Source organism: Aedes albopictus, chromosome 1, assembly GCF_035046485.1.
Source record: "Aedes albopictus strain Foshan chromosome 1, AalbF5, whole genome shotgun sequence".
Classification (NCBI taxonomy): domain Eukaryota; kingdom Metazoa; phylum Arthropoda; class Insecta; order Diptera; family Culicidae; genus Aedes; species Aedes albopictus.
This window is the reverse complement of record NC_085136.1, coordinates 124,425,239-124,452,607: the sequence shown is the minus strand read 5'-3', so window position 1 is coordinate 124,452,607 and position 27,369 is coordinate 124,425,239. Positions and strand designations below refer to the sequence as shown.

The following is a 27,369-nucleotide window of genomic DNA, read 5'->3' as shown; positions in this document are numbered from 1 at the left end:
AATATCCTGCTGGCCTTGCGAGCGATACTTGGTAGCTCATCCCCTGACAGCTGCTTCGCGCGCTTTTGCGATTGCTTGTCATAAGCGATCCCGTCTGGTCTACTCTTTGGGTTACCAGCGAATGCAAAAGCTTCAATCTGGACGGACTTTGGCATTTTCAGCTTCACGGGCTCTGCTGTTGCCATGAATTTATCATTGTCCTGCTTGCCCGCCATCATCGACTTCCGATATCTTAGCAAGACCTCAATTCTTGCTGCCATTTGAATTGCTCTTTCAAAAATTTATAAACAATGAATTTCTTTCTATAGCAAAAAAGCCCAGCCATGTTATTTTTGTGTATATTTTTAAATCAACTCATGACATATTCTTGAATTACATTTAATCTCTAACAATATTAGTTACATCAACAAAATCCAAATTGGACAGCACTCACCATGGCAGCTCCTTACCATCATACTGCAGAAATCCTCCGTTATGCTTCTCGCTCAGCTGCATCACCGTCTGCACCATCCCATCACAACTCTCGTCCACCGAAAGCGGAGCCTTCGAACCGCCCATATCGGTACGGACCCATCCGGGGTGCAAAGCCACGGCCATTATCTGGTTCGGCTTCAGGTCGAGGCTCATCGACTTGGTTGCGGCATTGAGTGCCGCCTTGGAAGTCCTGTACGCATACAGCCCTCCGTCCGTGTTGGCAGCAATGGATCCCAATATGGAACTCATGTTAACGACACACGCCTTGAGAGGGCCCATGGGGGCCGACGGGTTCGCCTCGGCTGCCTTCTTCAGCAGCGGAACGAAGGCCTGTGGATTTGGAAGAAAAAGGTTGAAAATTTGGTACCCCTAAATGTATATTTTAGCTAATTCAAATTCTGTTTTATTGTTTCGCTATGTACTAGTCTAAGGCATGATAAGGAAACAAATCAATTTTCGTATGTCATAAATTCCGGTTTGCACTCGAATTGATAGCTGTAATCCATTATATCTGTGTTGCTAACTGTCGCGGCAACAGACGCCAACAGGCGCCAGCAAAAATGGTACTCAAAACGTACAAAAAGACTCCAAATTCACTAAATTTGAAATACATATGTTCAAAGCCCAAATGAATTAAATTTCTGTGTATAGTTTGTAGGTTGATACTTCAACAGCGACATTGATGGTGATGCTATCTATAGCTCTATAGAGATTAAAGGCGGTGAATAACAAACCAAGAACAAAAGAATAACAAAATATGCTATCATGTTAAAAGTTGCCATTCTTGTCCCCGCAGATCAGGTATTCCTGCTGCAGCATGGAACCCGGCAGAACATGAACCGATACAAACAAAAAAGAAAGGTACAGGCCTGGTTTATTCGAGTCCCGTGGTTTATTTAGTGCCACGTGGTACCATGTGGAATCCACATCTTACGTTTTTGACAAACGGTCTCAAATCGAAATACACGGCTACGTCTATCTATCTGTGGTAAAACTTCCAACTGACCTGATTATAGCCGCCGCCAGTCAATCTGTGCACACTTACCTTTGTCAGCATTATCGGCGCAACGGTGTTCGTCACGAAGGTATCGATCAGATCTTCGCTCTTGACAAAGTTGAGACGCGTTGATTTGGGCGATACGCCGGCATTATTGAACAACACGTTCAGTCCGTTATCTCGTACGATGGCTTCCACTTCCTGGACAAACTGGTCATACTTGTCGACATCTTTCAAATCTAAAGAGGGGCGATAATCGAGCGTGTTAGGATGACTGACTGGCTGGCTACCCAAGCCAAATGCCGCGGAATGCATTTTAAGCCTTACCGATTTGCAGAATGTGTAAGTTGCTGTGTTGCTTTCCCAGCGAGTTGAGCTCCTGTTGGGATAGAGTGAAGTGAGAATCTCAATATTTTTAAAAATTAGAGAATAGTTGTAAACAAGTGTGTTTAAAATGCCGTTCCTATGCTGCACATCCAGAGCACGTGTTCCGCCCAGTACACGTCATACTGCACAACCAGGTTGGTGAATTTATTAAACAGATGTTAAGAGTGACGTCATTGATAAAAATCACTCTCCGCTGCCTGTACTGTGAAAAGTGAAAGTCACCGTGTACATTAGTATGGGACACGCTTGTATGGAAAAAATAAAATCTCGCTCCAGTCGACTTTTTAGATGCCATTTAGGTCCCATATGATCTGTACAAAATTTCAATGCAATCGGTGAAACTATAATTTAGCGCAAGCGGTTCAAAGTTTGCATAGGATTTACTATGGGAAAAGTTATACTTTCAAACAAAAAATCCCAGAGGTCACCCTTTGTCTCCTTAAGGCTTCTTACGGCATCATCAGCATCGGCAGCCATGTTGGATATGCGGCTCGAAATTTCAAATTGATGATTCTCTGCAACCAAAGCGAATATTCGTATGAAAAAGTATCACTCTATTTGCTCATTCGCAGTGATTACGATGATACTTTTTCTGCTGCGTTGCTGCAGAATTGACAATTTTTTATCACTTCAAAAACGCGAGGCAAACAATCATTAAAAAGCAAAAAGTCAATGATTCGTTTGAAAGTTTCGTGATGCATTATGACACCTTAATTCAAATCGATCAACGTTTCTTGTAGAAAAATCATTTATGGGAGCATCCATTAAGTACGTCACGCTAAAATTGGGAATTTTTGACCCCCCTCCCCCCTTCGTACGAGTTTTTCCAATACTTAATACATTGCTTGTCACACTTTCACAACCCCCCCTCCCCCCTTGGAGCGTGACGTACTTAATGGATGGCCCCTATGAAACTTTCCTTCGAAGACCGCAAAACGATTGGAAGCTTGTGGGAAAAGTTATTGATTTATTACCGATTAGTGATCTAACGAACGGCTTTTTGTTTTGTTTTATCAGCAGCACTGCTGCTGCCGTTGTTGCATGGGGTGGCGGGAGGCATCAACACCCCCAGAAACAGCAGCAGCCAAGGCCGCAGCTACAGTGCTGCTAATAAAAGAAAACAAAAAGCCTTTCGTTTGATCACTAATCGGTAATAAATTAATAACTTTTTTCACAAGCTTCTGATCGATTTGCGGTCTTCGAAGGAAAGTTTCATAAATGATTTTTCCACAAGAAACGTTGATCGATTTGAATTAAGGAGACAAGGTGCGACCTCTGGGATTTTTTATCTGAAAGTGTAACTTTTCCCTTAGTAAATCCTATGCAAACTTTGAACCGCTTGCGCTAAATTATAGTTTCACCGATTGCGCTGAAATTTTGTACAGTTCATATGGGACCTAAATGGAATCAAAAAAGTCGACTGGAGCGAGAATTTGATGTTTGTCCCATACTAGTGTACATGTGGATCCCTCTCTATAACCATGACGGAGCTTCATGATAAAGTGGTGACGTCGTATATAACGGGATATCTTCTAGCGCCAATTGTGATTATACGTTATCGTTTAACTGCACGCAGTTGATCATATCTATTCCAATAAAATTCATATGGGAACAATGAATGCAACGTTGAAAGATGCTAGTAGGGAGGGGAGCGAGGGATGGTTGAAGGTGTAGAGTTTGGAGGAAGTACTGTATAGTGACTTTATGGAGAGTTTCAGAGGATGTTTAGGACTGTTTAGAGGACGAAGCGAAGGCTCAATGAGACTGTCACGAAGAGAACATAAGACTTTGTTTGGATGGAACATAAGGCTCACGGATGTTCCAGGAAAGTTTCAGCATATCTACATACGTTATCGATGTGTTTTTGTTATCCTGCTGAGCTGATGCGCAACATTCTTTAGGTCTATGAAACATGGTTCAGTAGAGTAGTTTTGTCCAAAAATGTTGATGGTCGTTCATAAACTCTCGCTAATATAGGTCTGAAGACGAATATAGGACTTAAGACTCCAAGCGTAAGAAATAGGTTGTTGTTACATAAATGATACGGTGTAACATCCTACAGGTCCATAAGGCATAGTTCTGCAGAGAACAAATTTTTAAAGATGTTCTCGCTCCTCCTTATAATCTACATGCGTTATCAATGGATTGATGCAGTGCAACATCCAACAGCATGGTGGTGTAGAGAACTAATTTTCAAAGATGTTCTAGGTCCTTCAAGAACTTCCGCGAGTAAACGCCTCAAGATCTAAAATTGTAATTGATCAATTGTTGTTACAATACTGATACGTAGCAATATCTTACAGGTCCATGGTGCATAGCTCTGTAAATAACTAATTTCCAAAGATATGCTAGGTCCTCCAAGAACTTCCACGAGAATAGGTCTTAAGATGTACAAACGTAATCAATGGATTGTTGTTACATTACTGATACGGAGCAACATCCTACAGGTCCATCGAGCATTGTTCTGTAACGAACTAATTTCAAAAGATGTTCTGGGTCCTGCCAAGAACTTCCGTGAGTGAAGATTTTAAGATCTACAAACGTAATCGATGTATTCTTGTTACAATACTGATGCGGTGCAACATCATACAGGTACATGGAGCATTGTTCTCTAAAGAACTAATTTCCAAAGTTGTACTAGGTCCTCCAAGAAGATCCGCGAGTGAAGGCCCTAAGATCTACAAGGGTAATCAATAGATTGTTGGCACATAACTACAGATTCGCGAGTCAATACCTTAAGATCTACTAGCGTAATCGATGGATTGTTGCTACCTTCCTTATACAGTGCAATATCCTACAGGTCCATGGAGCATTGCCCTGTAAAGAACTAATTTTCAAAGTTGTAGTAGGTCCTCCAAGAACATCCACAGGTGAACGCCCTAAGATCTACAAGGGCAATCAAAAGATTGTTGTTACGTGCAGCATTCTACAGTGCAGCATTCTACAGGTCCGCGAGTCAATACCTTAAGATCTACTAGCCAGTGCTTGCAAAATTCAGCCCAATGAAGTTCAATCAGTGCGAAAACTAACACAAATATACGAACGCAGTCACCCACCAGAATGACGCCGAGAATAAACATGACAAAGAGAAAGTAAGACAATGAGAGCGACGCCTCGTAGTGTAATCAGCTGTAGCTGAAGTTCAGTTTTGATCTTCAGCGCGGGCTCGGTGAATATGAATTTGATTTTTTTAAATTGGAAATGAATTTTTGTGATATTAGACTATTTAAGGCACGCAATTGTCGATATTTTGTTCTAATTTTATGTAATATGCTTGCCTTAGGTGAATGGTATGCACCAGCAGCACTTTTTGCTTTTAAATCGTGCCTAAACCAAAAAATATCAATTCTAGACGAACATTTAAAAAGGGCCTATCTGCTTTTTGTAAACAAACATGTTTCTGTCTCTGTAGGGCCCATCTGCATCCACTAACGCACATCAACACCCTTAACAGATAGCTTGAAGCCCTTTTCAAATGTTCGTCTAGAATTGAAGATGAATAAGCTGACTTTGAATATCAGTGGGTGGTTGAAATTCAGCAGACAGCGAGGTAGTGAATTTTTCGTTGCTTGAACTTCAGAGAGTGGCACATGGGTTGTCGAGACGATAATGAAAACAAAAACAAATCTACGACGCAGCAGCCACTGGGCGTCGGTGCGGATGACTGTAATTTGTTGGATTGTTGTTATATTACTAATACGGTACAACGTCCTACAGGTCCACGGAACATTGTTTCGCAGCGAACTAATTTTCAAAGATGTTCTATAGTTTACCAACCCCCCTTCCCCCCAAGAACTTACATGAATAAAGGCCTTAAGATCTACAAGCGTAATCAATCGATTGTTGTTACCTTACTGATACGGTACAACATCCTACAGGTCCAAATTTCCAAAGATGTTCTAGGTCCACCGTGAACTGAAGGACTGTATTCGTGAGAGTTCTTAGATGGTCTACAGAACAGTTTCCATGGACCTGTAGGATGTTGCATCGCAGCAACGATGTGGTAACAAAAGACAACAACCCATTAAGAACAAGGCATTTGGAGTACATAGCTTCAATTTTCTCGAGCACAAATCTAGAGAATCGACAAACGTATCTGGCTAAAACTGTAACATAATGATATGCATTTTCAGCCAAATCCGTTTGATGGTTCTCTAGATTTGTGCACGAGAATCTATGAGCTGTGTACTCCAAATACCTTGTCCTTAATCACGCTTGTAGATCTTAAGGCGAAACTGAAAGCATTTTCTCATTTTTTCGGTTTTTGATTTTTTATTAAATAACGAAGCAATGTTTTCAAAATCGGTTTTCGTGCACATGTAGAGTATGGATCAAGGTATCTTCTGAATTATTTTGAGGTGGAAAATGTTTTCCATTTTTGCAGAAACCATTTTTTTGTGAAATTTTGTTCAAACATGGTTTCTGCAAAAACGAAAAACATTTTCCACTACAAAAAAAAATCAGAAGAAACCTTGATCCATACTCTATATGTGCACGAAAACCGATTTTGAAAATATTGCTTCGTTATTTAATAAAAAATCAAAAACCAAAAAGTGAGGAAATCCTTCCAGTTTCCAGACCGAATGCCATTTGGCCGAACGCCATTTGGCCGAATGCCGTTCGGCCGAAAGTGAATGATGAACTCAAGTGATAATGCCACTGTTTATCTGATAAAATAATGACAGTTTCAATGCCAACTAATATCTGAATGGTAAAACTAGAAAGAATAGCCTATGTTAAAAAGAAGGAAATAAATATTTCTGATATTATAAGGGCTGTTTGCAGAGCAGAAGGAATTTCTCAGCCTATCTTGATGCATGGAAAATTCCTTGCCAGAATTGCTCAAGAAACCGTTTTTTTCTTTGATCGCAGTCAGTGTGAAGCAATGACAGTTCAAATGCCAGTCACTGTAGAAAGTTTCTGCCAGGAATCGGTCAAGAAGTTTCTTGAGCAATTCCTGTTGAACTCGATACTGAGCTATAGCCAGTTAGCAGGTCGCCCTTATTTAAACTCAATCTAGGTTTAAGTGCTCTACCTAATCTGATACAGGGTGGAACACGTAGAAAAACGGCCACAGCCGAAGGTCATCGACCGCCATCGGGGATGACTGACCTCGCGCTTCGATAAGCCGGCATTTGTGGAGCGATTGCTTATGGAGGGTAACATCACAGACAAACAGACGTCTCACCTACCCACTTCCCATCGTTTTCCTTTTTAACGGACTATTCAAATGTTCTGTAGTTCGCAAATCTCTCCCTCATGGCGCTCCCACCGTTTTTGCTCATGTTTGACATTTGCTCACTACCGCCATCTACTCAATGAGTTTGCGAAGCACAGCGTAATTGGGCGCTTATGCTTTTGTGACGATGATTTTAATCGCACTTTGTTCAAATTGATACGTCTGTTTTTTTGTGGTAACATCGATGATCTATCCAGCGATGATCTAGTCGGAACCCTAAGCCGTGCATGTGACGCCGCAATGCCAAGGCGATGCCTACCCAGAAATGGACGCAAACCGGTATACTGGTGGTGTCCAGAAATCGCAGAACTCCGCGCATCCTACCTAAGAGCTAGAAGGAGGATGCAAGGAGCTCGCACCGATGAGAGTAGAATAGAGCGAAGTGAGGCATACAGGGCGACTCAACGGGCACTGAACAAAGAGATTAAGGAGCGCAAGCGAGCGTGTTTCGAAAATCTCTGCCAGGCAGCCAATACGACCCCTTGGGACGATGCCTACAGAGTAGTCATGGCCAAAACGAAGGGCGCGTCAGCTCCGCCAGAACGCTCCTCCGAGATGCTGCAGAAGATCGTGGTGCCACGATACAAGACCATGGGCTCCCGTCCTCTATGGTCGAACCGGCCAAAGCGAGGTCGCCCTGGTAATTTACGAAGAGCTCATCGCAATAGCGAAGTGGCTTAATCCGGGAGCTGTCGCATCGTGTATTGTGTATTGTCGTCGTGGTTGAAACCCGAAGTTTCCCCACACCCGACAATCGAATTTTCTCAAAATCCATACGTGAAAACTAACGTCGGACGTAGTGCGCTGGACAGCGGACCTGGCCCTCTATCCAGCTCACTGTGCCCGACACACGGTTTAGGAGAAAAATCGATTTTCGCGTGTCAAAAATTCCGATTTTCAACTGCACGACCAATACTCGCACCACGAAAAAAAGCACGCTTGTGGTACAGAGTGTGAGCGAGGTGTGCAGATGTATCTATACAGAGGCGAATTTTCGGAGAGGTGGAAAAGGTAAAAGACTGCTCAAACCTGGGAAGCCACCTGGCGACCCGTCGGCATACAGACCTATCTGCCTTCTGGACACCGCCAGGAAAGGGAAGATTCAAATATTACGTCCATCATTTTTTGGGATTTCTAGACCCCCCCCCTCTGTCACGCTATTTATATATACCTAATACACGTACTGTCACACTTTTCTAGAACCCCCCCCCCCCCCCCCAAACCTTGGACGTAATTTTTGAACGTTCCCAAACTGTTGGAATGGAACAGATCATTCTGTCGTGGCTCATGGTCTATACCGAGACACCCGATGACTCTGCCCTTTTGGATAACTGGTTCGGCTTCCGGTAGGGTTGATCGACGGTGGACACTGTTAGGGCTGTAACCAAAACGGCCGTGATAGCGCTCCAGAAAAAGCGAACGAGAATCCGATATAGCACGGTTTTCACGCTGGACGTAAAGAATGCGTTCAACAGCGTCAGCTGGGCCGCCATCGAGTGCACCATACACCTCCTAAGAGTCCCGGTTAGCCTATGTCGGATACTGGAGAGTGAGTTCCAGAACAAGGTGCTAATCTATGACACCGAGGAAGGCGAGAGGAGCTACAACATCACCTCAGGGCTTCATCCTGGGCCCGGTACTATGGAACGCTGCGTATGATGGCGTATTGAGTTGAGGCTTAAACTTCTACCGGGCGTAAAGCTGGTCGGCTTCGCCGATTATATCTATTGCCCTCGTGGTATACGGCAAGTTGATAGAGGAAGTGGGACTGACAGCAACGCACGCAATTGGCGTAGTGGAGGACTGGATGAGGTCGAAACTTTTGGCACTCGCGCACCACAAAACGGAGGTGGTGGTGGTAAACAACCGCAAGTCTGAACAACAGACAGTGGTCACCACAGGCGGATGCACGATCAGCTCTAAGCGCTCAATGAAGCGATGCTTTGAGCGACGCAGCATAAGAGGCGCGAGGCGAATCGCCAGAACATCGTCCATGCTGAGGTGGCAAGGGTAGATGGACACACAGGCTCATACCATGCGTGGACGAGCAGGCCCCATGACGAGGTGAATTTTCACTTGACTCAATTTCTCTCAGGCCATGAGTGGTATCTGCACAGATCCGGACATGCAGGCTTCCCCGCATGTCCGGAGTGTGCAGACTGCAACGAGACCGCGGAGCATGTGCTCTTTTAATGTCCAAGTTTCGTGGAGCAAAGGGTGAGTATGCAGGAGGCATGCGGTAGAGATATCACGACTGACAACATTGTACGGGGGAGGACTAGTGAGATTCCGTTACTTCCACGGTTTCTCGAATCGTACTTGGAACTACAGAGAAAATGGCGAGCCGAACAACAGCTAAATGAGTTATCCCCCTTTCTCCATCCGGGAGCATGAGTTCAACGGGTAGTCTAAGTACTAACCAGGACCCCAGCCTCTAGGGGAGAGTGAACAACTTAAGGCAGTAGCTGGTGGAACGCGAAGGAAGAGAGAGAATGAGTTTTTAGTGGGTCGATCCCCACATAACCCGAGGAACCACCTCTTGGGTATCTGATCAGCAGATTTTCTCGTTCTATAAAAAAGGGCCTTCATGATCTGGAACCACCCTAGCGCGTAGCGTGACACATCATTGTGAAATAGACCACCTCACGGCGAAATTCTATCTCTTTTGCTCCTTCAGAGAGTTTGAAAACAACAGGTCCAGTACCTGTCAAATTTGACAGGTGTTGGTCCTGTTGTTTTCTAATTTCCCGTAGGAGAGAAAGAGAGCGATTTCTTGATGACGTCACCGTGCAATGGGCAATACATCTCATCATAAAGTGTCGTGTAGCGTAGAACCTGCTGGAACTCGCTACGACGCTACTTAAAGGGAATACATTGTTGAGCATGTGTTGGTAGCATTATCAATCCTGTAGATCGCATACCGGGCGGGAAGTTGAATGAAATTATGTGGATGTGTGCGTGCCGTCGAAAGATACGAACCCCGGGTAACTGTATTGGATATATAAAACCAAAGGTATTTACTTCTCAACCAAATTGTGTAGCACACTGTTCGAAGCGAGAGACACCGCACGTTTTGTCGTCTCTCTGTTGCGTGAAGCGATACCCGTGCAAAGAAACTACTGTTGAGCAGACGTCACCGAAAGCCGGACCGCAGTTTAGTGTACGACGAAGCCTCACTGCGATCAATACACGGTGGTATTTACAACAACCCAGTTGGCGTGGTGAAAATCCGAGATTCTGCACTCGAGGTTTTTCGTGTGAAGTTTAGTGATAAAGTTTGTGATAACTCGTTGAATTTTTGAGGCACCAGTAAAACTGTGCGGCAGCTGCTACAAACAGACGGAATTACTTCACAGAAGAGAAGAAGACATACAAAAACCGACGGAAGGATTAAAACATGGCGCCCATCAATCGTAAGTGTTGACTCATGTGCAATTATCTCCGTTTCACTATTATAAGTGGACATTCAACCCAGCCTCCTGTCACGCGGCCATGTTTTTGAGGTCAGCATCAAAATCCAGGAACGATTATTGACTGTGGCTGAATCATATCAATAACAATTATAAATTTTATGAAAACTTTACTCCAGCCTCCTGTCACGCGGCCATGTTTTTGAGGTCAGCATCAAAATCCAGGAACGATTATTGACTGTGGCTGAATCATATCAATAACAATTATAAATTTTATGAAAACTTTACTCCCGTGACGAAGACGAGCTGGTACTATTACGACTTCATTTTTAAATAAATAATTGCGAAATTAAAAATCTTTTTTTGCTTAAACTAACGACCTTTTCAAGTGAAAAAAAATTGGTAGTGAAAAAAAGTTTCGCCGTTTTTGATTTTTGCTGCTGGAATTATGTTTGTTTACAAACTTTGCGCTGTCATGGGGAACCAAGCTACCGAGCCGCCGCTATTGTGTTCAACGAGGCGGCTGGAAGTGGGAACCAGATATGTTGGCTCGTTATTTTCCTGTGGGGCAGTATTGCGGTGACAGGAGGCTGCTTTACTCCCGTGACGAAGACGAGCTGGTACTATTACGACTTCATTTTTAAATAAATAATTGCGAAATTAAAAATCTTTTTTTGCTTAAACTAACGACCTTTTCAAGTGAAAAAAAATTGGTAGTGAAAAAAAGTTTCGCCGTTTTTGATTTTTGCTGCTGGAATTATGTTTGTTTACAAACTTTGCGCTGTCATGGGGAACCAAGCTACCGAGCCGCCGCTATTGTGTTCAACGAGGCGGCTGGAAGTGGGAACCAGATATGTTGGCTCGTTATTTTCCTGTGGGGCAGTATTGCGGTGACAGGAGGCTGATTCAACCGCATGTCATGTGTCCCACGTTCAGAGCCTACTTCTCGACGATTCCACACGTTGTTTCAGACAATTGCGGGAATCGTGATTCAGCTACTTTTCCCGCATAGGGTCTTATTTCACTTGGAAAAATGTATCGCATTCCGGTGCCCGGTCTTGGTTCGCGAAAATCGTAATAAGACATCTTACCTCGGCTTGCTGAATGTTGCGGCATGTGGCGATTATGTGCCTCGGAGGGGACGATAGGTTCAAGAAGCTTTTGATCAGTCCAAGGCCGAGACCTCGGTTGCAGCCGGTAACTAGGATCGAATTCATGTTTCAGCACTCACTAAAAAAATCGCGAATGTTCTTCGTTTTGTGGTGGATATTGCGGACGCTAGGCAACCCACCGCGAGTTAATGACGATTTAGTATTTTTATTTGCGAATACACACCGCCGTCGCACGGAATAAAAAAAAACTACGAAAGAGGCGTTTGTGAAATGACGTAACTAAACTCACACCGATCTAAATAGTTCAGATGAAACCCGATTGATTTGTCCACTACTGGAATCTATAAATGCAATAAGTCTTCAGTGAATATGGATCACAGAAGATATGTCGTGCTAATCACGAATAGATGTGATGTTCTTTAACTTCTCAAGTGTACAACACTTAACTCTATTGATTGACGTTTTGTTCGTTGCCAAGGAATGGCTGTATGCTCAGGCGATACACGGTCTGCTCGCAGATAGCTGTTCACTACATCCATAGGTGTCTCGCGTATTGTAAATGTACATAACATATGCAGTACATAGTGTTAGCAATCTAGCATTCGCTGTGTTATTCTTCCATTATATCCCAGTGGATAAGAGCCTCATTTTCAATGGTGTAATAAAAATTACAAAAATAATCCTAAGATGAATTTCTTATGGAAGCTCTAAAAGAATTCATGGTTTAGTCTTTTGAACAATATCTAGCGAAATTCTTAGTATGTAGAACTTTGAGCCAGAATACATCGTAAAATTTCTAATTTAGTTTCCAGGAAAATTTCCGGTTGCCTCAGAAAGAATAAAGAATTTCCAAATGAAACTCCTGAAAGATACAATGTAGGAACTATTGTAGAAATCCCAGGAGTTGCTTCTGACGAATACCTAAAAAGTCCTTATGTTTTTCATACGAAATTCCTAGATGAATCCTAAAACACTCCTGGGAGCACCAAAAGAAACTTCAGCTTGATTTTCTGAAAAAAACTCCTTGCGGATTTCTAAGAGTTCCTGGAGGATTTCCGTGAAGGAACCTTTGGTAGATTCGCAAAAGAAAGATATGGAGTCATCAGAGAATATTGTGGAGGAATTTTGAAAGCAGATCAGAAGGAATCTCTGGGTGAGTTTCGAAAGGATCTTTTTGGTAAGCGTTAGGAGGAGTTCGTCAGAGAATTCCGAATATTTTTTGGTAGAATCCATGCTACACCGAGAAAAATTTCTACTCAGTGGCTGAGTTGACCCTACTCAGAAGTCGAAAAATCCTTTGTTTTCTTACTCAATTTCCGTTTAAAGTGAGACAACCCATTGCCAATGAGTTGTCCCACTTTAAGCCTAAACTGAGTAAGAGAATAAAGGATTTTTCGATTTTCTTACAAAACCACCATGAGAAATTAAAAAAGAGGCATCTGGGTTAGTGCCAAAGGATTGTCCAGCTAACCATGCTTTCCCATCCTTCAGCAGTCGCAAGAACGTGGCCAGGATAGCACTCGACCATTGGAGGATTGCGTCAGTCTTGTCTAAGAGTGAGAGATTAGTTTCAAATCTTTGTGCTTTGGTTCGGACGGGAAGGAGTCAACCCTCATAACATCGGTCTAGGACTGTACCACCTATAAATTTGTGGGGCTCGCAGCCGCAATACTAATCTATGGGCTTCGTGGCAGTGTGGTTTGGGACGTCAGTCGTCTGGCCGTATCATAACCCTCGAAGTTAGATTCTCGTTCCATTCGGTGAAAACTTTTCGTCAAACGGGAAATCCTCCTCTGGACCATTGGATGTTCTGTGTTGTTCATTGTCTCATGTTAGTGATCGTCCAGTCTGTGCATCGTAAAACCTTTAGTTGAAGACGGTGTGTAGTGTCTTATCAATGCTAATCTGGGTTAATTCCAACAGAAATAGACTCCTGACAAAATGACACAAGAACCTGGAGAAATCTGATGAGTCAGGAATTCCTTTAGATATATCAATAAAAAGTTCCCATCGAGTTCCAAGAGATCGATACAAATCGTACGAGATGTCGAAATTACCTGTGCTAATTACAAATAGTTTTTCGGAGAATCACAGATGAACCCCTGAAAAATCTAAAAGTGGTTGTGGAGAAATAGGACAGATCGGTGAAGTACTAGATTTGTAGTAATGAGCTGAATTTTAGTATGGTGAGAAGGTCAGTTCTCCGTTTCTGCAATGAAATGGTGCAAAAAGCGTGGGTATTATGATTCCTTGCCCAATTTGATGCTGTTTGAGCAAAACGTTGGGCAATAGTGTTGTTGTTTTCTCCATTTCTTGTAACATAAACAACATAGTTATCCAATGTTTTGCTCAAACAGCATCAAATTAGGCAAGGAATCATAATACCCACGCTTTTTGTACCATTTCTTTGCAGAAACGGAGAATTGACCTTCTCACCATACAAAAATTCAGCTCATTACTACAAATCTAGTACTACACCGAACGTGCCCCATTCCAAGAGATCACATTGAAAAATCCCATGAGATTTCTTTAAGGTATCCCAGAAGAAACTCCTTTAGCAGTAAGTGAAAGAATTCCTGGAAGAATCTAAGCAGAGACTCATGGAGGAATTACTGGTACCACTGAAACCCAAAGGAATTCCTGGAGAATGATTGGAGGAACTGCTTAAGAATTTTCGGGAAAAAAATGGAGGAATGTAAAGATCTTCGGCAAAAGCCCCAGAAGAAACTTTGGCGCAATCTAAGTTAGCACGCAGAAAATCTATTTTGCACAAAGGCTTGAAAAATTCGTATTCTTTATTAACAAGTTCTCACAAAATTCCGTCGAGTTGTAATGAATGATGAAACATGCTGCCTCAAAAAGCTCGAATATCTCACAGGACAGGATTTTTACACAGAAATTTACCCAAAAAAAATTTTTGTAACAACATGTACGCTGAGATTTTTTCAAATTCATGCGTTTCTTACGTTTTCTGACCAAAAAAAAACATGTGGACTTGCTCTGGTCAGATTTGGCCAGCTGCCATTACGTTAAAGATACAATCATTTGGTACGATTACGTTGTTTATATCCCCAAAGATTGTTATCCACCAAACCGTCTATGGTGAAGGACGACCTTAAAAAAGCAGTGGAGATGTGTCAACGATTCAATAATTTATTTCGTTCTGAGTGACATGCTGCTTAGAATATAATCGACAAGTTCACGAAAACGAAAGGTGTAAATAAGAAAGTGCGCGCAGCAGCTTATGGAATCAAATCCATATAAATCTGTGTGCCGTTGTGTAGAGTACCACATTTGTCTATAAATATCAATTGAACAATATAGATCAAAAACATACTGTTGTTTTTCTAGAATATTTTTGTTTGTCCGGATTTTAGTGTGAACGGCCTTCAATCCCGTAGATCACTTTCTAAAAAATATCCAGGAGAAAGCGAGAATCCTAGAGAGAAATCTAAAGAATATGCTCAAAGAAATCTTAGACGGGAATCTCAGAAAACTACCAGAAAATCGCTAAAGATTACCTATATAGAAAGGAATTAATTAATTATCTTTATTAAAGAGATTTTCAGCACAGTTCTTGGCTGGTTCATCTCTAGAAAGGAATTATAAAAATCAAAGAATAAATTCCTGAAGGAATCTTAAAAAAAAGTTCTCGGTGAAACTCCTTAACTCCGTTACAGATGGATGAGGTCAAATTTAGCGTTACTTATTGTTTATTTCGTAGATTTATCCAATACATTTTTGTACACAAAGTTCTTCATCGTGATACGGAATTCCTTACATCGATTATATAAACAAGACTACATTTAGTATTTATAACGAACCAACTACAAATGAACATGGAAGGAAAATACAAACAAAAACCTTCGAAATAACTACAGAAAAACGGGATAGAAAAGGAAACTTAAAAACTAATATCACAGTACTACAAAAACTATGCGGTCAACTCTTGTAAAAGAGGATTTATAGAGGTCGAGCAGCTTAGCAGGAATTTGGGAACTAGTCTCTGGAGCCAGTCGTCGATTCGTTCAACACCAGTAAGCCTGTGCACCTCGTCGGTCGGGTGGAACGGGCTCAGGTCCAGCATCATTTTCAGTATACGGTTCTGCTTGATTTTAACTTTGTTTCGGTGACTTTGCGCGCATTCGAACCATGCGGGGAACCCATACGCCACCGTCGGCCTAAAAACGGTTTTGTATAGGAGCACCTTGATAGTGGGATGTAGCCGAGAGCGCCTCTTGACAAGCGGGTAGAGCGATTTTGTGAGAAGGTCACATTTTCGAATGCTGTTTGCCACATGGCAACCGAAGTTCAGCTTCTGGTCCAGGGTCATACCGAGGTAACCAACGGTTGGTGTCCACGGTATATCAACTCCGCCGCAAGAAACTTGAGCCTGTGGTAGGTATCTTGGGCTCCGCCGACGCGTGAAGAAAATGGCCTGTGACTTGATAGGATTAGTTTTCACCTTCCATTTCCTATGGTACTCTTCAAGAGAATCCTGGGCTTGCTGTAATTTCTCAACCACAACATTGGCATCACGATGTGACACAAGGAATCCGGTATCGTCAGCAAAAAAGTAATACTTCACTCCGTCTACTTGAACAATGTCGGCAGAAAAAATATTGTACAGGACAGGGCTCAAAACAGAGCCTTGCGGTACACCAAAAGGCACGGATGTTCGCTCCGAAGTACAGCCATCAGCCGATACTTGGAAAGATCTGTCCTTGAGAAAGTTCTGGATCATTTTCAAAAGGAGCATGGGAAAGTTCCCGAGGTGCATTTTGTGTAGAATAGCGTCATGCCATACCGAGTCGTATGCCTTTTCTACGTCCAGGAGGATCAGACCCGAAATTTAGTGTTACGTAATAAATGGATGTCGCCTTCGGGAGGTATTCTAGCACTCCTACATGGCTGATCCCAAATTAACTACTGCTTAAATCCCTAAGATTACCTAGGAAAACTCCATGAGATTTCTTAAAGGCATTTTAAAGGAATTTGTTGATGGCAGTAGCTCCTCCTCTCTGGAGCCACCAAATGTGGGCGTCAGTACAATCTTCCAATTGGCAGCACGATTGTGTGGTGTTCTTCTTGTGGTAGGACTAGACCAAATACTTACTAAATCCAGCAGCACTCCTGTCCACAGCTATCGCGATGATGAATCGACGATGATCAAGACGATGAAACCCACAATCGTTTCACGGTATCGTTGCGAAGGGATACGGTATTACATTCCGTGTAGGCCAACCAACAGACTAGATGGAACGCGTTACTTTCGAACACCGATACTACTCACTGATACTAGGAGGTTTAAGAAGGAGAATAATTGAAATCGAACGTCCAAATCGTGTGTGATAGCTTTTAGGCCTTTCTAGACTCATGCCAACGCAGGATATATATAAGTAAACGGGTATGAAGATAGTATGGTCGTGTACGTGGCCGGCTGCTGGTGAATTTTCCCGTTTTTTGGTGAACTTTCTGAGTTTCTTATTCTTTTTCTGTTCTTTTGGTTCACGATTGGAATTTATTATGGAAACTTTTTGCACCATAAAACAGAAAATTTCTTCAAATGTGCAAATAAATTAGGAATTTGTAGGGTAATTACTAGCAAGCATCCCTCTGATGCGATCTGGTAGCAAATATCGATGGTGTTTGCTACTTTTCTGTGATGTTTCAAGATTTTAAGAAAACTCACCAGCAGCCGACTCGGTTTGCTATAAGAAATTTCGGCTCAACTTCGGGTCTCTTCGGGTAAACTTGTTCCGTTGCTAACGAAAAAATTCTCACTCATACGCGAACGCTCGTGTACATCTTCCCCCCCCTGATGCCAACGTTCTCCTTCGAAACCTTAGCTTACCAGAGTGAAAAATCGTAAGAGGCTAACATAATCGTGTCAAAAGCCGACAAATTAGGAGGAAAACGGAATCGGAGGCTTCCAAAATCATTTCAGCGCAATGTTATAATACTTATTCATGTCAAATTTTATCATTGAAATAAAAAAATATCGCAATAAAAATACTCCGGATAATCGAGTCTAAAATTCCGGATAATCGAGTCTCTGAATAATCGAGTCCGACCTGTACTTCCAAGATCCCAGAAAAGATGAAAGGCTCTTGGAGGATTCCTGGTGGAATTTTCAGAGCATTTTAGGCAATATTTGTGACAAATTTCCTTCGAAATTCAATAAAATCTTAACAGACATCAGCAATCTTGTTTTTTGCCAGAAATCTATCAAAAATCTCGTAAGAAATCCGTGCTACATTTAACCAAGAAATCGCCATCTTGTGTAGAAAACTTGACAAAGGTTTCGCAAATATTCAAAATTAAAATAAGCCGGCATATTCGTCAGAAGGATAGTTGAGAGACAAAGTAAGGGAACTATGTAGATGATTATTGTTACAGGTCGTTCAATTGTTAGTATAAGAAAAAATATATGAATATCCATCCCTATTTAACCTGAAGTGAATGATCTATTGCATAGTAAAACGTAATACCTATACTGCCGTGAATCGCATATCTGTCCCATTTGCATAGGAAATCCAGCAAAGATGGGACTGATATGCTGTATAGGCATATTGTATACGTTACAAAACCATTGGCCCTCGTTATTTTGTAAAACCGGTTCAAGAGCTTTAGATTTAGAAAGTGCAAGTCACGCTTAATATACATTTTGATTGTTTTCTTGTATCTGTTCCAAGGGCTTGTAAGCAGATACAAACGTACAGTCTTGTCTTGTCTATAGGAGGAAGTTCGAACGAATCGTACTCAGCACAACAATAGTACTCTACTCCGACCAAATAGTGTCAGTAAGCTATGTTGTCGCTGCAGCATCCTATATTATTATTGTCTATGCTAATGGAAACCTAATTTTAGTACCCATTTGACCTTGAACAAACCGTAAAAAATCGCACCTTTGGGATTAGCGTGCGAAATGGAACTTCACGGTCGGTGGATGTTGTCAGCTGCACCGTACGACCTAGCTTTTATCAATATAGAATTTAAATACCAATTCACGGAATCCCTAATCCTAGCTCATCTCTCCCATTCATGATTCGTGAGTGAGTAATGGGAGCAGGGTTGCCATTATGCCAGATTTATCTGGCACTGCCAGATTTTCAGGAGGCAAAAAGACAAAAAGAGAAACCACCGATTTTGCCAGATTTTTATTTTCAAAACAGATTATTGATCAACGAAATTTACCTTATTTACCTATGCATTTTTCATCACAATCATTGCGCCAAAATCTAGAGCAGGTGCGTTGAAATTCACCATGCTTCTTTGTCGTTAGCTTTCTTGCACATTCAAAATATCAAAATCGGTTGCCTGATACCTGTTTTTCAGCTGAATAAGGCTCAATGAATACTTGTTCAATATACATTTCAAGATTTGTTACGCAGCTTTTGTTCAATTTGATTACTATGTAGTGTTTTTGGGTTTTGGATTGGATAATCCCGATCGAATTTTCATTCATTGACTAAGAAATAACTGAGTAGGTGAAGAGGAGAATCGACAATATCATTTTTGTTTTGAATATTCAATGCGGTAATGGTCAAGTTAGCACAATTCTTTCTCAATAACTTTGAACATCTTGTACGTTGAACACAATACTAACGCTTTTTTTTGAATTTTTTGTAACTTACATATACGTATGTTTTATCATACTTCACATGGAATTGTTTTTGACAACATCCCATGCTGTCATCAAATGTTTTCGAGAGGACTAATAAAGTGAACGTTTAATTATTGAAAAACAACATTGTTTATTATTCAAATTGTGAACTCAGTAAAAAAAAATAAATATTTAAGATTTTCAAAGTTGCGACTAGCGCCAGATTTTGCCAGATTTTTTATTACTGACTTGCCAGATAAGTTCGAAAAAATAGTGGCAACCCTGAATGGGAGGAATGTGATGCATCACGGTGACTTCGCCAGTTTCACTCACACTGTTGAAAATAACATTTCTCGCCTGTCTCGCTGATGTTCTTGCTTCCTCACTGATGTTTATTTCATCATTCGGTCGGTGTGTTTGCTCGGGTTTGCGTCGAGCTCGCGTCCGCAGTGACGGAAAGTGTTATTTTGTGCTGGAGAAAGTTCCCCATTTAAATGGTTTAGTCGTAGCGGTGGAAGTGGTTACATTTGCTTATTTACTGCAGTTGGTGGTAGCTCTTCGTTATGTATAGAAATAAACTGTTTGAACGATTGAAATAAGGCGAAATTATAAGGATCGATTAGAAGAATAAGGTGGAAAGTTTCATAAGAGATTGGAAGATACCATCGGGTGTTGCACGAAATGTCACTTTTAGTCGCGCGACGTGTTGGAAACCTCATTAGCGTACGCTACACGAGGCTGCTGAGTACGCACACTATGTTGCTGGCGAGTAAGTAGTAGTAGTGGTAGGTTGGGATGTGACTGGTTAGTTGCTACAAATACCGTTACCGGCGGGTGGCAACCGTGCCGGCACGCTGCGTGTGTACGTTTACGCAATGTTTACTACAGTGATGTGTTTTGGTGTGGTAGGGATGATCAGAATGCTAATGGCAGGGCTGTTACAGGTGGTGCGGATTTTGCATTTAATTAAATATTTAAACATGGAGCTCATCATTATCAGAACAAAATGAACATTTTCATATTAAAGTTATGGAATTTATTGTGATTGAGTAAAAATAGTAAATTCTTGCTTAAAGTGCTAGAACTGAGAAGATACTCTTCTAAATTTCTTGGTTAAACTCTTGAAGTAATTTCTGTTATGTGTAACCCCGAGATCAATTTTTGAATAAAATTTTAGGTAGAATTTTAATTTTGTATGGAACTTGTAGAGCCTTAGGTTCGAAAAAACACTGAATCATGGCAAGATTTCTGAAATAATTGCTGGAGTTTCATGGTTGTTCTGAAAGCTGTATTTTGTAGAATTTGCAAAAAGACGTCAACCGGAAATTTTTTTAGAAACATTTAGTTCAATTTTGTAGTCAAATTTAATAGAATCTCCGAAAGAAAATCATTGGTTTTTGTAGACTATGTGTGTCGTAAGAAATCAATCTAATTCATTTTCTGGCACAGTCGTCAGATTTCTGTAATTCTCGCAATCTAGATTCCGGCAATGGTTGCTTCCAGCAATTCATCCTTGTCTGTATATTATATCTAGAAAAATTAATGTATTATCCTTCTTTAGAATACTTTTCCTTTGACGTTAAGTATTTAGTTAATTTTTCACTGAAATCATACATACATACATATCCACTTATCCGCGAGCGGTAATGGCGGCGGCGGGCATATCCAACCGGTTTGGATTTTGGCGTTTCTTGGGGGAATGTCAAAATAGTTTCACTCTCCTCCTCACTATAGACACTATAGATTCCATAGACTCGCGAAGGCGAAGACAACTGTAGCCAAACGAACTGTCAGTTCGTGTAGCCAAACGAGCATGACGTCACGATTTCAATAGCGACAATGGATTGCGTGACGTCATTTTCGCACGGTACACTCTAAATTCACGGTAATCCTATTGCTCAACCATGTCTCCGCGAGTCTATGGAATCTATAGTGTCTATACTCCTCACCCCTTCACCCACCGTTTGGTGGCGCCAACCGTTTGCGATCCCCAAGAAACGTCAAAATTCGAATCGGTTTTTTGTGCCCGCCTCCGCCATTACCACTCGCGGATAAGTGGATACTCGGTTTGTGGCTGCCGCTCTTCATCCTCGGTCGCGCTCAATGCTCGCCAGGTCACGCTCCACCTGGTCCGCCCATCGTGCTCTTTGCGCTTCACGCCTTCTTGTGCCAACCGGATCAGTTGTAAACACCAGCTTTGCAGGGTTGTTGTCCGGCATTCTTGCAACATGCTCTGCCCACCGTATCCTTCCGGCTGTGGCCACCTTCTGGATGCTGGGTTCGCCGTAAAGTGCAACGAGCTCGTGGTTCATCCTTCTCCGCCACACACCGTTCTCCTGCACACCGCCGAAGATCGTCCTTAGCACGCGTCGCTCGAAAACTCCGAGTGCTTGCAGGTCCTCCTCGAGCATGGTCCATGTCTCGTGCCCGTAGAGGATTACCGGTCTTATTAGCGTTTTGTACATGGTGCATTTGGTGCGTGGGTGAATCTTTTTCGACCGCAGTTTCTTCTGGAGCCCGTAGTAGGCCCGACTTCCGCTGATGATGCGCCTCCGAATTTCACGGCTCACGTTGTTGTCAGCCGTCAGTAAGGATCCGAGGTATACGAATTCCTCCACCACCTCGAAAGTATCCCCGTCTATCGTAACATTACTACCCAGACGGATCCGGTCGTGGTCGGTTCCGCCTACCAGCATGTACTTTGTTTTTGAGGCATTCAGCACCAGTCCGACCTTTGCTGCTTCGCGTTTCAGGCGGGTGCACAGCTCTGCCACCGTTCCAAATGTTCTGGCAATAATGTCCATGTCGTCCGCAAAGCACACAAATTGTCCGGATTTTGTGAAAATTGTTCCCCGACTGTTGAGCCCGGCTCGTCGCATCACACCTTCCAGATCGATGTTGAATAGTAGACATGAGAGTCCATCACCTTGTCGCAGTCCCCGGCGAGATTCGAATGAACTGGATAGTTCACCCGAACCCCTTACGCGCGGTTGATACTGTCGTATGCCACTTTGAAGTCGATGAACAGGTGATGCGTTGGGACCTGGTATTCACGACATTTCTGAAGGATTTGCCGTACGGTGTAGCTTGATAACTTCCCACGAACTCATTTGTTTTAGGGATGGGATAGCACTTTGTAGGCAGCATTCAAAATAGTGGTCGCCCTGAAGTACTCACATTCCAAATGGTCGCCTTTCTTGTGAATGGGGCAGATTACCCCTTCCTTCCACTCCTTCGGTAGCTGTTCGGTTTCCTAGATCCTGACTATCAGCCGATGCAGACAGGTGGCCAACTTTTATGGGCCCATCTTGATGAGTTCAGCTGCGATACCATCCTTACCAGCTGCTTTGTTTGTTTAGAGTTGATGAATGGCATACTTAACTTCCCTCGGCGTGGGAGTTGGTTCATTTCTGTCCTCCGCTGCACTGCCGCGAATCGCATATCTGTCCCATTTGCATAGGAAATCTAGCAAAGATGGGACTGATATGCGGCACGAAGCCGTTGCGGGATGCATTGAGCTTCTGTGTTTCTTGGGAACGGCACAGCATTTCCATTTCTTCGCACTCTGCCTCTTCCAGGTGGCGCTTTTTCTCTCGAAGAGGCGGGTCTGTTGTTTCCGCTTCTGCTTGTGATGTTCCACGTTCTGTTGGGTCCCTTGCTGCAGCATTACCGCCCGCGCTGCGTTATTCTCCTCCAAAACCGTTCTGCTCTATTCGTCGAACCATTCGTTCCGTCGATTCCGTTCCACGTACCCGATGGTGTTCTCGGCTGCGTCGTTAATGGCTGTTTTCACTGTACTCCAGCAGTCCTCTAGAGGGGCCTCATCGAGCTCGCTCACGTCTGGCAACGCGGCCTCGAGACTCTGCTCAGGCGACATCCGGTTGTTCTAGTCGCCTTAGGGTTTTAGGCCCATATATCAGTCAATTTGCGTCCGATTTCAAAACACTAGGTCTCATTCAAAAGATAATAAATTTAAGTTAAGGTAACTTATACTTTTAACTTGATTTATGTGAAACTTTCACAACAATATTTGTATGTAAAATTAGCCCAAAGTTGCCAAGTTTTCCAAATAATAAATATAAACTTGCGGCAGTGTCGCTGGAAATAGGGTCGACCAAATTTTATGATGCGAGCGGTAATATAATCTATTTGCTATTAGCTTTCAACTGCTTTTTGCAGAACTTGGCTAAAAAATCAAGGAAAAAAGTTACTAAGGAACTTTTGGCCGATACATCATTTTGAGGGGTGACCCCAAACTTTTGGTCGATGAAATCAAGAATTAATTTACTAAATAACTTTTTTTCTAGATTTTTAGCTAGATGACAAGCAGTTGAAAGCTAATAGAAAATAGATTATATTACCGTTCTCATCTTAAAATTTGGTCGACCCAATTTCCAGCGACACTGCCGTAAGTTTATATTCATTTTTTAGAAAATTAGTCAACTTTAGCTTAAGTTTACATACGAACATTTTTGAAAAAGTTTCAATTAAACCATTTTCAAACTTTCTTTGACTTATTATATGGATGAGATCTAGGCTTTTGAAATTGGACGCAAATTGGCGGAGATATTTGCCTAAAAAAATGACATGTTTTTGAGGGGATTGCCCCCAACTTTTGATCGGGAGTGTACATTTAGTCGCAATAACTTGTTTCCTTGTCAACAATTTTGAATTAACCCACACGTTTTTCAAAATTCGATATGTATATCGAATACTCGTTTTTTCAATAACAGTAATACACTCCAAAAATTCTTCACGTCAGATTTACATGAAAACATATGTAGTTCTCGTCCACCACACTATCCATGTAACATTAACGTGATTCACAGGTGGAGGTACTCACTGCTGAGTGATTTAGGTTCACCTGAACTTCATGTAGATGCTACCGGATTTTCATGTGGAACCTGCGGAAGCTGTTGGGCTTCTCGCTCCATTCCAAAATTAAAGATTATGTTCCGGGAAAATGAAAAGCATTAAAGGAGAGACTGTTTTACATTTCGTTTTATGTATTTAAATAAATAAATAATTAAATTCAATTTGATGCGCTCGTCATAATAAACAAAACTTCTGCGACGATGCCAAACCATTATTGAAACCGCAGCCGAAATTATCATCCTGGGTTATTACTATAAATTTCCTAAAAAATACAAACCAAACAAGATGAAAAAATAGTTATCATTCAATTGGATCGATTTATAACTTACCCTTTTATGTTTAGCTGATAGATAAAAACTCTGTTGTTTACTTGCTGACTGACAAACGCTCTCGTTGACGCCATCTTGTCCACTCACTTTGAAGAGTCACTCGTTATTTTTTTTTCAGACCGGAAAATCATGTAACTTTGACCTGAATTCAACGTCAAAGTCACATGACTCTAAGTAAAGTTCACATGAGTCATGTGAATTGGTTGTAAACAACAAAATTGGGAGGTTACGTGATTTTTCACGTCAATCGGACGTGAAGAATTTATGGAGTGTACGATTGTAAACAATCTGTCGAAGAACCACTGCGAATCAAGGACTAGCGGATGGTTGAAACGTGGGCCCATGTCCAGCAAAACGTCAACATCAGTATCTCCTGGCGTACGGATTTTCATGCTTCAGCAGCTACTGATTTCATTGTCCACAAATGTGTGCCCACTGATAGATCCGCTGTCACCGAGCACATCAATAGGTAGTTATCGCTGGTTTTATGTCTTTTCTCAATACTCTTATCATGTCTGGTATTTTTAGATTACGATTATTATTTGGTAACGATTGACACTCTAAATTTGGACACAAACTAGTTGTTCTTGATAATTTGATGTGATGTGAATTTTTTTGGCACCATCACTAATCATCTGTTTTTTCTTTCTCCCTTTTCTTATTTCAGAGGAAAACTTCGACTATGACCTGGTCGTGATCGGTGGTGGATCCGGCGGTTTGGCCTGCGCCAAGGAAGCCGTACAATTCGGCGCCAAGGTTGCGGTGCTGGACTTTGTAAAGCCATCGCCTCGCGGCACAAAGTGGGGCTTGGGAGGTACCTGCGTCAACGTGGGCTGCATCCCGAAAAAGTTGATGCACCAGGCGTCCCTGTTGGGTGAAGCCATCCATGTAAGTATATTCACTGTATTCAGTTCGCTATTTTTCTTGTATTCTAAAGTTTGCAGCCTTGTCTTATCCCTAGTTGTCAATATATATGACTCAGACAGGCTCGCTGAATGTGCACTACGTCCTCGTGGTGCGCCTAGCTTAACATCTTAGGAGGGTTAAAAAGTAGGATGAAATTAGTATTCGTCCAAGTATTTATTTTGTGATTATATCCAGGAATATTCTTGAGGGTTCCTTCAAAGATTTTTTTTTCTGCAATTCTACCCGGGGTTTGTTCAGGCATTTCTCTCGATTGTCTTCAATAATTTTCTCCTGAACTCCTTCCGAGGTTCCGTCAGTTATCACTTCCGGTTCTTTCACTTGGAAAAAGTTTCATTCAGGTATTCTTAATCTATATGCGTGTTGTCTAATCCCGCCATTTCTTTCGCATTACAGGATGCCCAACCATACGGTTGGAAGTTTGCCGAACCGGAATCGGTCAAACACGACTGGGCAACGCTGACCGAGTCGGTGCAGAATCACATCAAGTCCGTTAACTGGGTGACCCGGGTGGACCTTCGCGACAAGAAGGTCGAGTATGTTAACGGTCTGGGTTACTTCAAGGATGCCCACAACGTGGTTGCGGTCATGAAGAACCAAACCGAGAAGGTCCTGAGCGCCAAGAATGTGGTTATCGCCGTGGGAGGACGACCCCGGTATCCGAACATTCCCGGAGCGATGGAATACGGAATTACGAGCGACGATATCTTCAGTTTGCCAAACGAACCCGGCAAGACGCTGGTCGTCGGTGCTGGATACATCGGACTGGAGTGTGCCGGGTTTCTGAAAGGATTCGGCTACGACGCTACCGTCATGGTTCGGTCGATTCTGCTACGAGGATTCGATCAGCAGATGGCCACCATGGTCGGCGATGCGATGGTTGAGAAGGGAGTCAAATTCCTGCACAAAACTCAGCCACAATCTGTGGAGAAGCAAGCTGATGGTCGTCTTTTGGTGAAGTACCGATCCGACGATGGAACCGAGGGATCCGATGTGTACGATACGGTTCTGTTTGCCATCGGTCGTACCGCGTGCACTGACGACCTAAAGCTGGATCAGGCCGGTGTTGTGACTGCCGAGGGAGGCAAGTCCGACAAGCTCGATGTGGACAGTTTCGAGGCGACTAACGTGCCGAACATTTTCGCCGTTGGTGATGTGCTATACAAACGGCCAGAATTGACTCCTGTGGCCATCCATGCCGGTCGCCTGCTAGCCCGGCGACTCTTCAACAACCAAAACGATATCATGGATTACACGGACGTCGCCACGACGGTTTTCTCTCCACTGGAGTACGGCTGTGTCGGCATGAGCGAGGAGGACGCAGAGGCCAAATTCGGCAAGGACAACATCGAAGTTTACCACGCGTACTACAAACCGACGGAATTCTTCGTCCCCCAGAAAAGCGTGCGGTATTGCTATCTTAAGGCAGTGGCCCTACTGGAAGGCGACCAGAAGGTCCTGGGACTGCACTTCCTTGGACCCGTGGCCGGAGAAGTCATCCAGGGCTTCGCGGCCGCACTGAAATCCGGCCTCACCATGAAGATTCTGAAAAACACCGTCGGAATTCACCCCACCGTGGCGGAAGAATTCACCCGTCTGCTGATCACCAAGAGCTCCGGGCTGGACCCCACTCCGGCCACGTGCTGCAGTTAAGACCACCAATCGAACAGAACGAAAAACAACATTTTTGCCTTTCGATGCTCGTGTGTATTGTTGTATTAATTAATTTCCTTAAGGCGGCGGCGGCAGACAACGGGTCTCAATCAAATTGGGACCGTTACGTTGCGTTCTCTGTCGATGGAACCGTACCACTAAACCCAGCAAACTGATAGTTTAGAATAACGAAGCTAAATTGTAGGACTGCAATGAACAACATTCAAAAACAGGTAAGCAAGCAAAGTTCATTGAAAATTTAAAGAGCTTTGAGTTGCACGGTTATATCATTTTGTGTACTTTTTTTGTGTCACAAAGAACACGTCTCTGATCAATAAAATCACAATGTTAGTAGAATGTTTA

At 42.6% G+C, this 27,369-nt stretch overlaps 2 protein-coding genes across 4 annotated transcripts; one reads left to right on the top strand and one right to left on the bottom strand.

Annotated features, from left to right (window-relative positions):
* Positions 1–322: 322 nt before the first annotated feature.
* On the bottom strand, positions 323–12,140 carry LOC134285146 (C-signal). The gene is made up of 4 exons (XM_062845320.1): positions 11,599–12,140; positions 1,799–1,850; positions 1,520–1,710; positions 323–804 (listed from the first exon to the last, which is right to left on the bottom strand). Exons 1-4 carry the CDS (start codon positions 11,722–11,724, stop codon positions 430–432), a joined length of 744 nt encoding a protein of 247 aa, XP_062701304.1. The 5' UTR covers positions 11,725–12,140; the 3' UTR covers positions 323–429.
* LOC134285145 (thioredoxin reductase 1, mitochondrial-like) lies at positions 10,138–27,369 on the top strand. Of its 3 annotated transcripts, none has more exons than XM_062845318.1 (3): positions 10,138–10,510; positions 25,097–25,317; positions 25,750–27,369. In XM_062845318.1, the coding sequence occupies exons 1-3, from the start codon at positions 10,495–10,497 to the stop codon at positions 27,004–27,006; spliced, it is 1,494 nt and encodes a 497-aa protein (XP_062701302.1). In that variant the 5' UTR covers positions 10,138–10,494; the 3' UTR covers positions 27,007–27,369. The 3 variants fall into 3 exon arrangements, with proteins under 3 accessions (XP_062701302.1, XP_062701303.1, XP_062701300.1); XM_062845319.1 differs by lacking the exon at positions 10,138–10,510 and adding an exon at positions 19,644–19,994; XM_062845316.1 differs by lacking the exon at positions 10,138–10,510 and adding an exon at positions 24,711–24,898.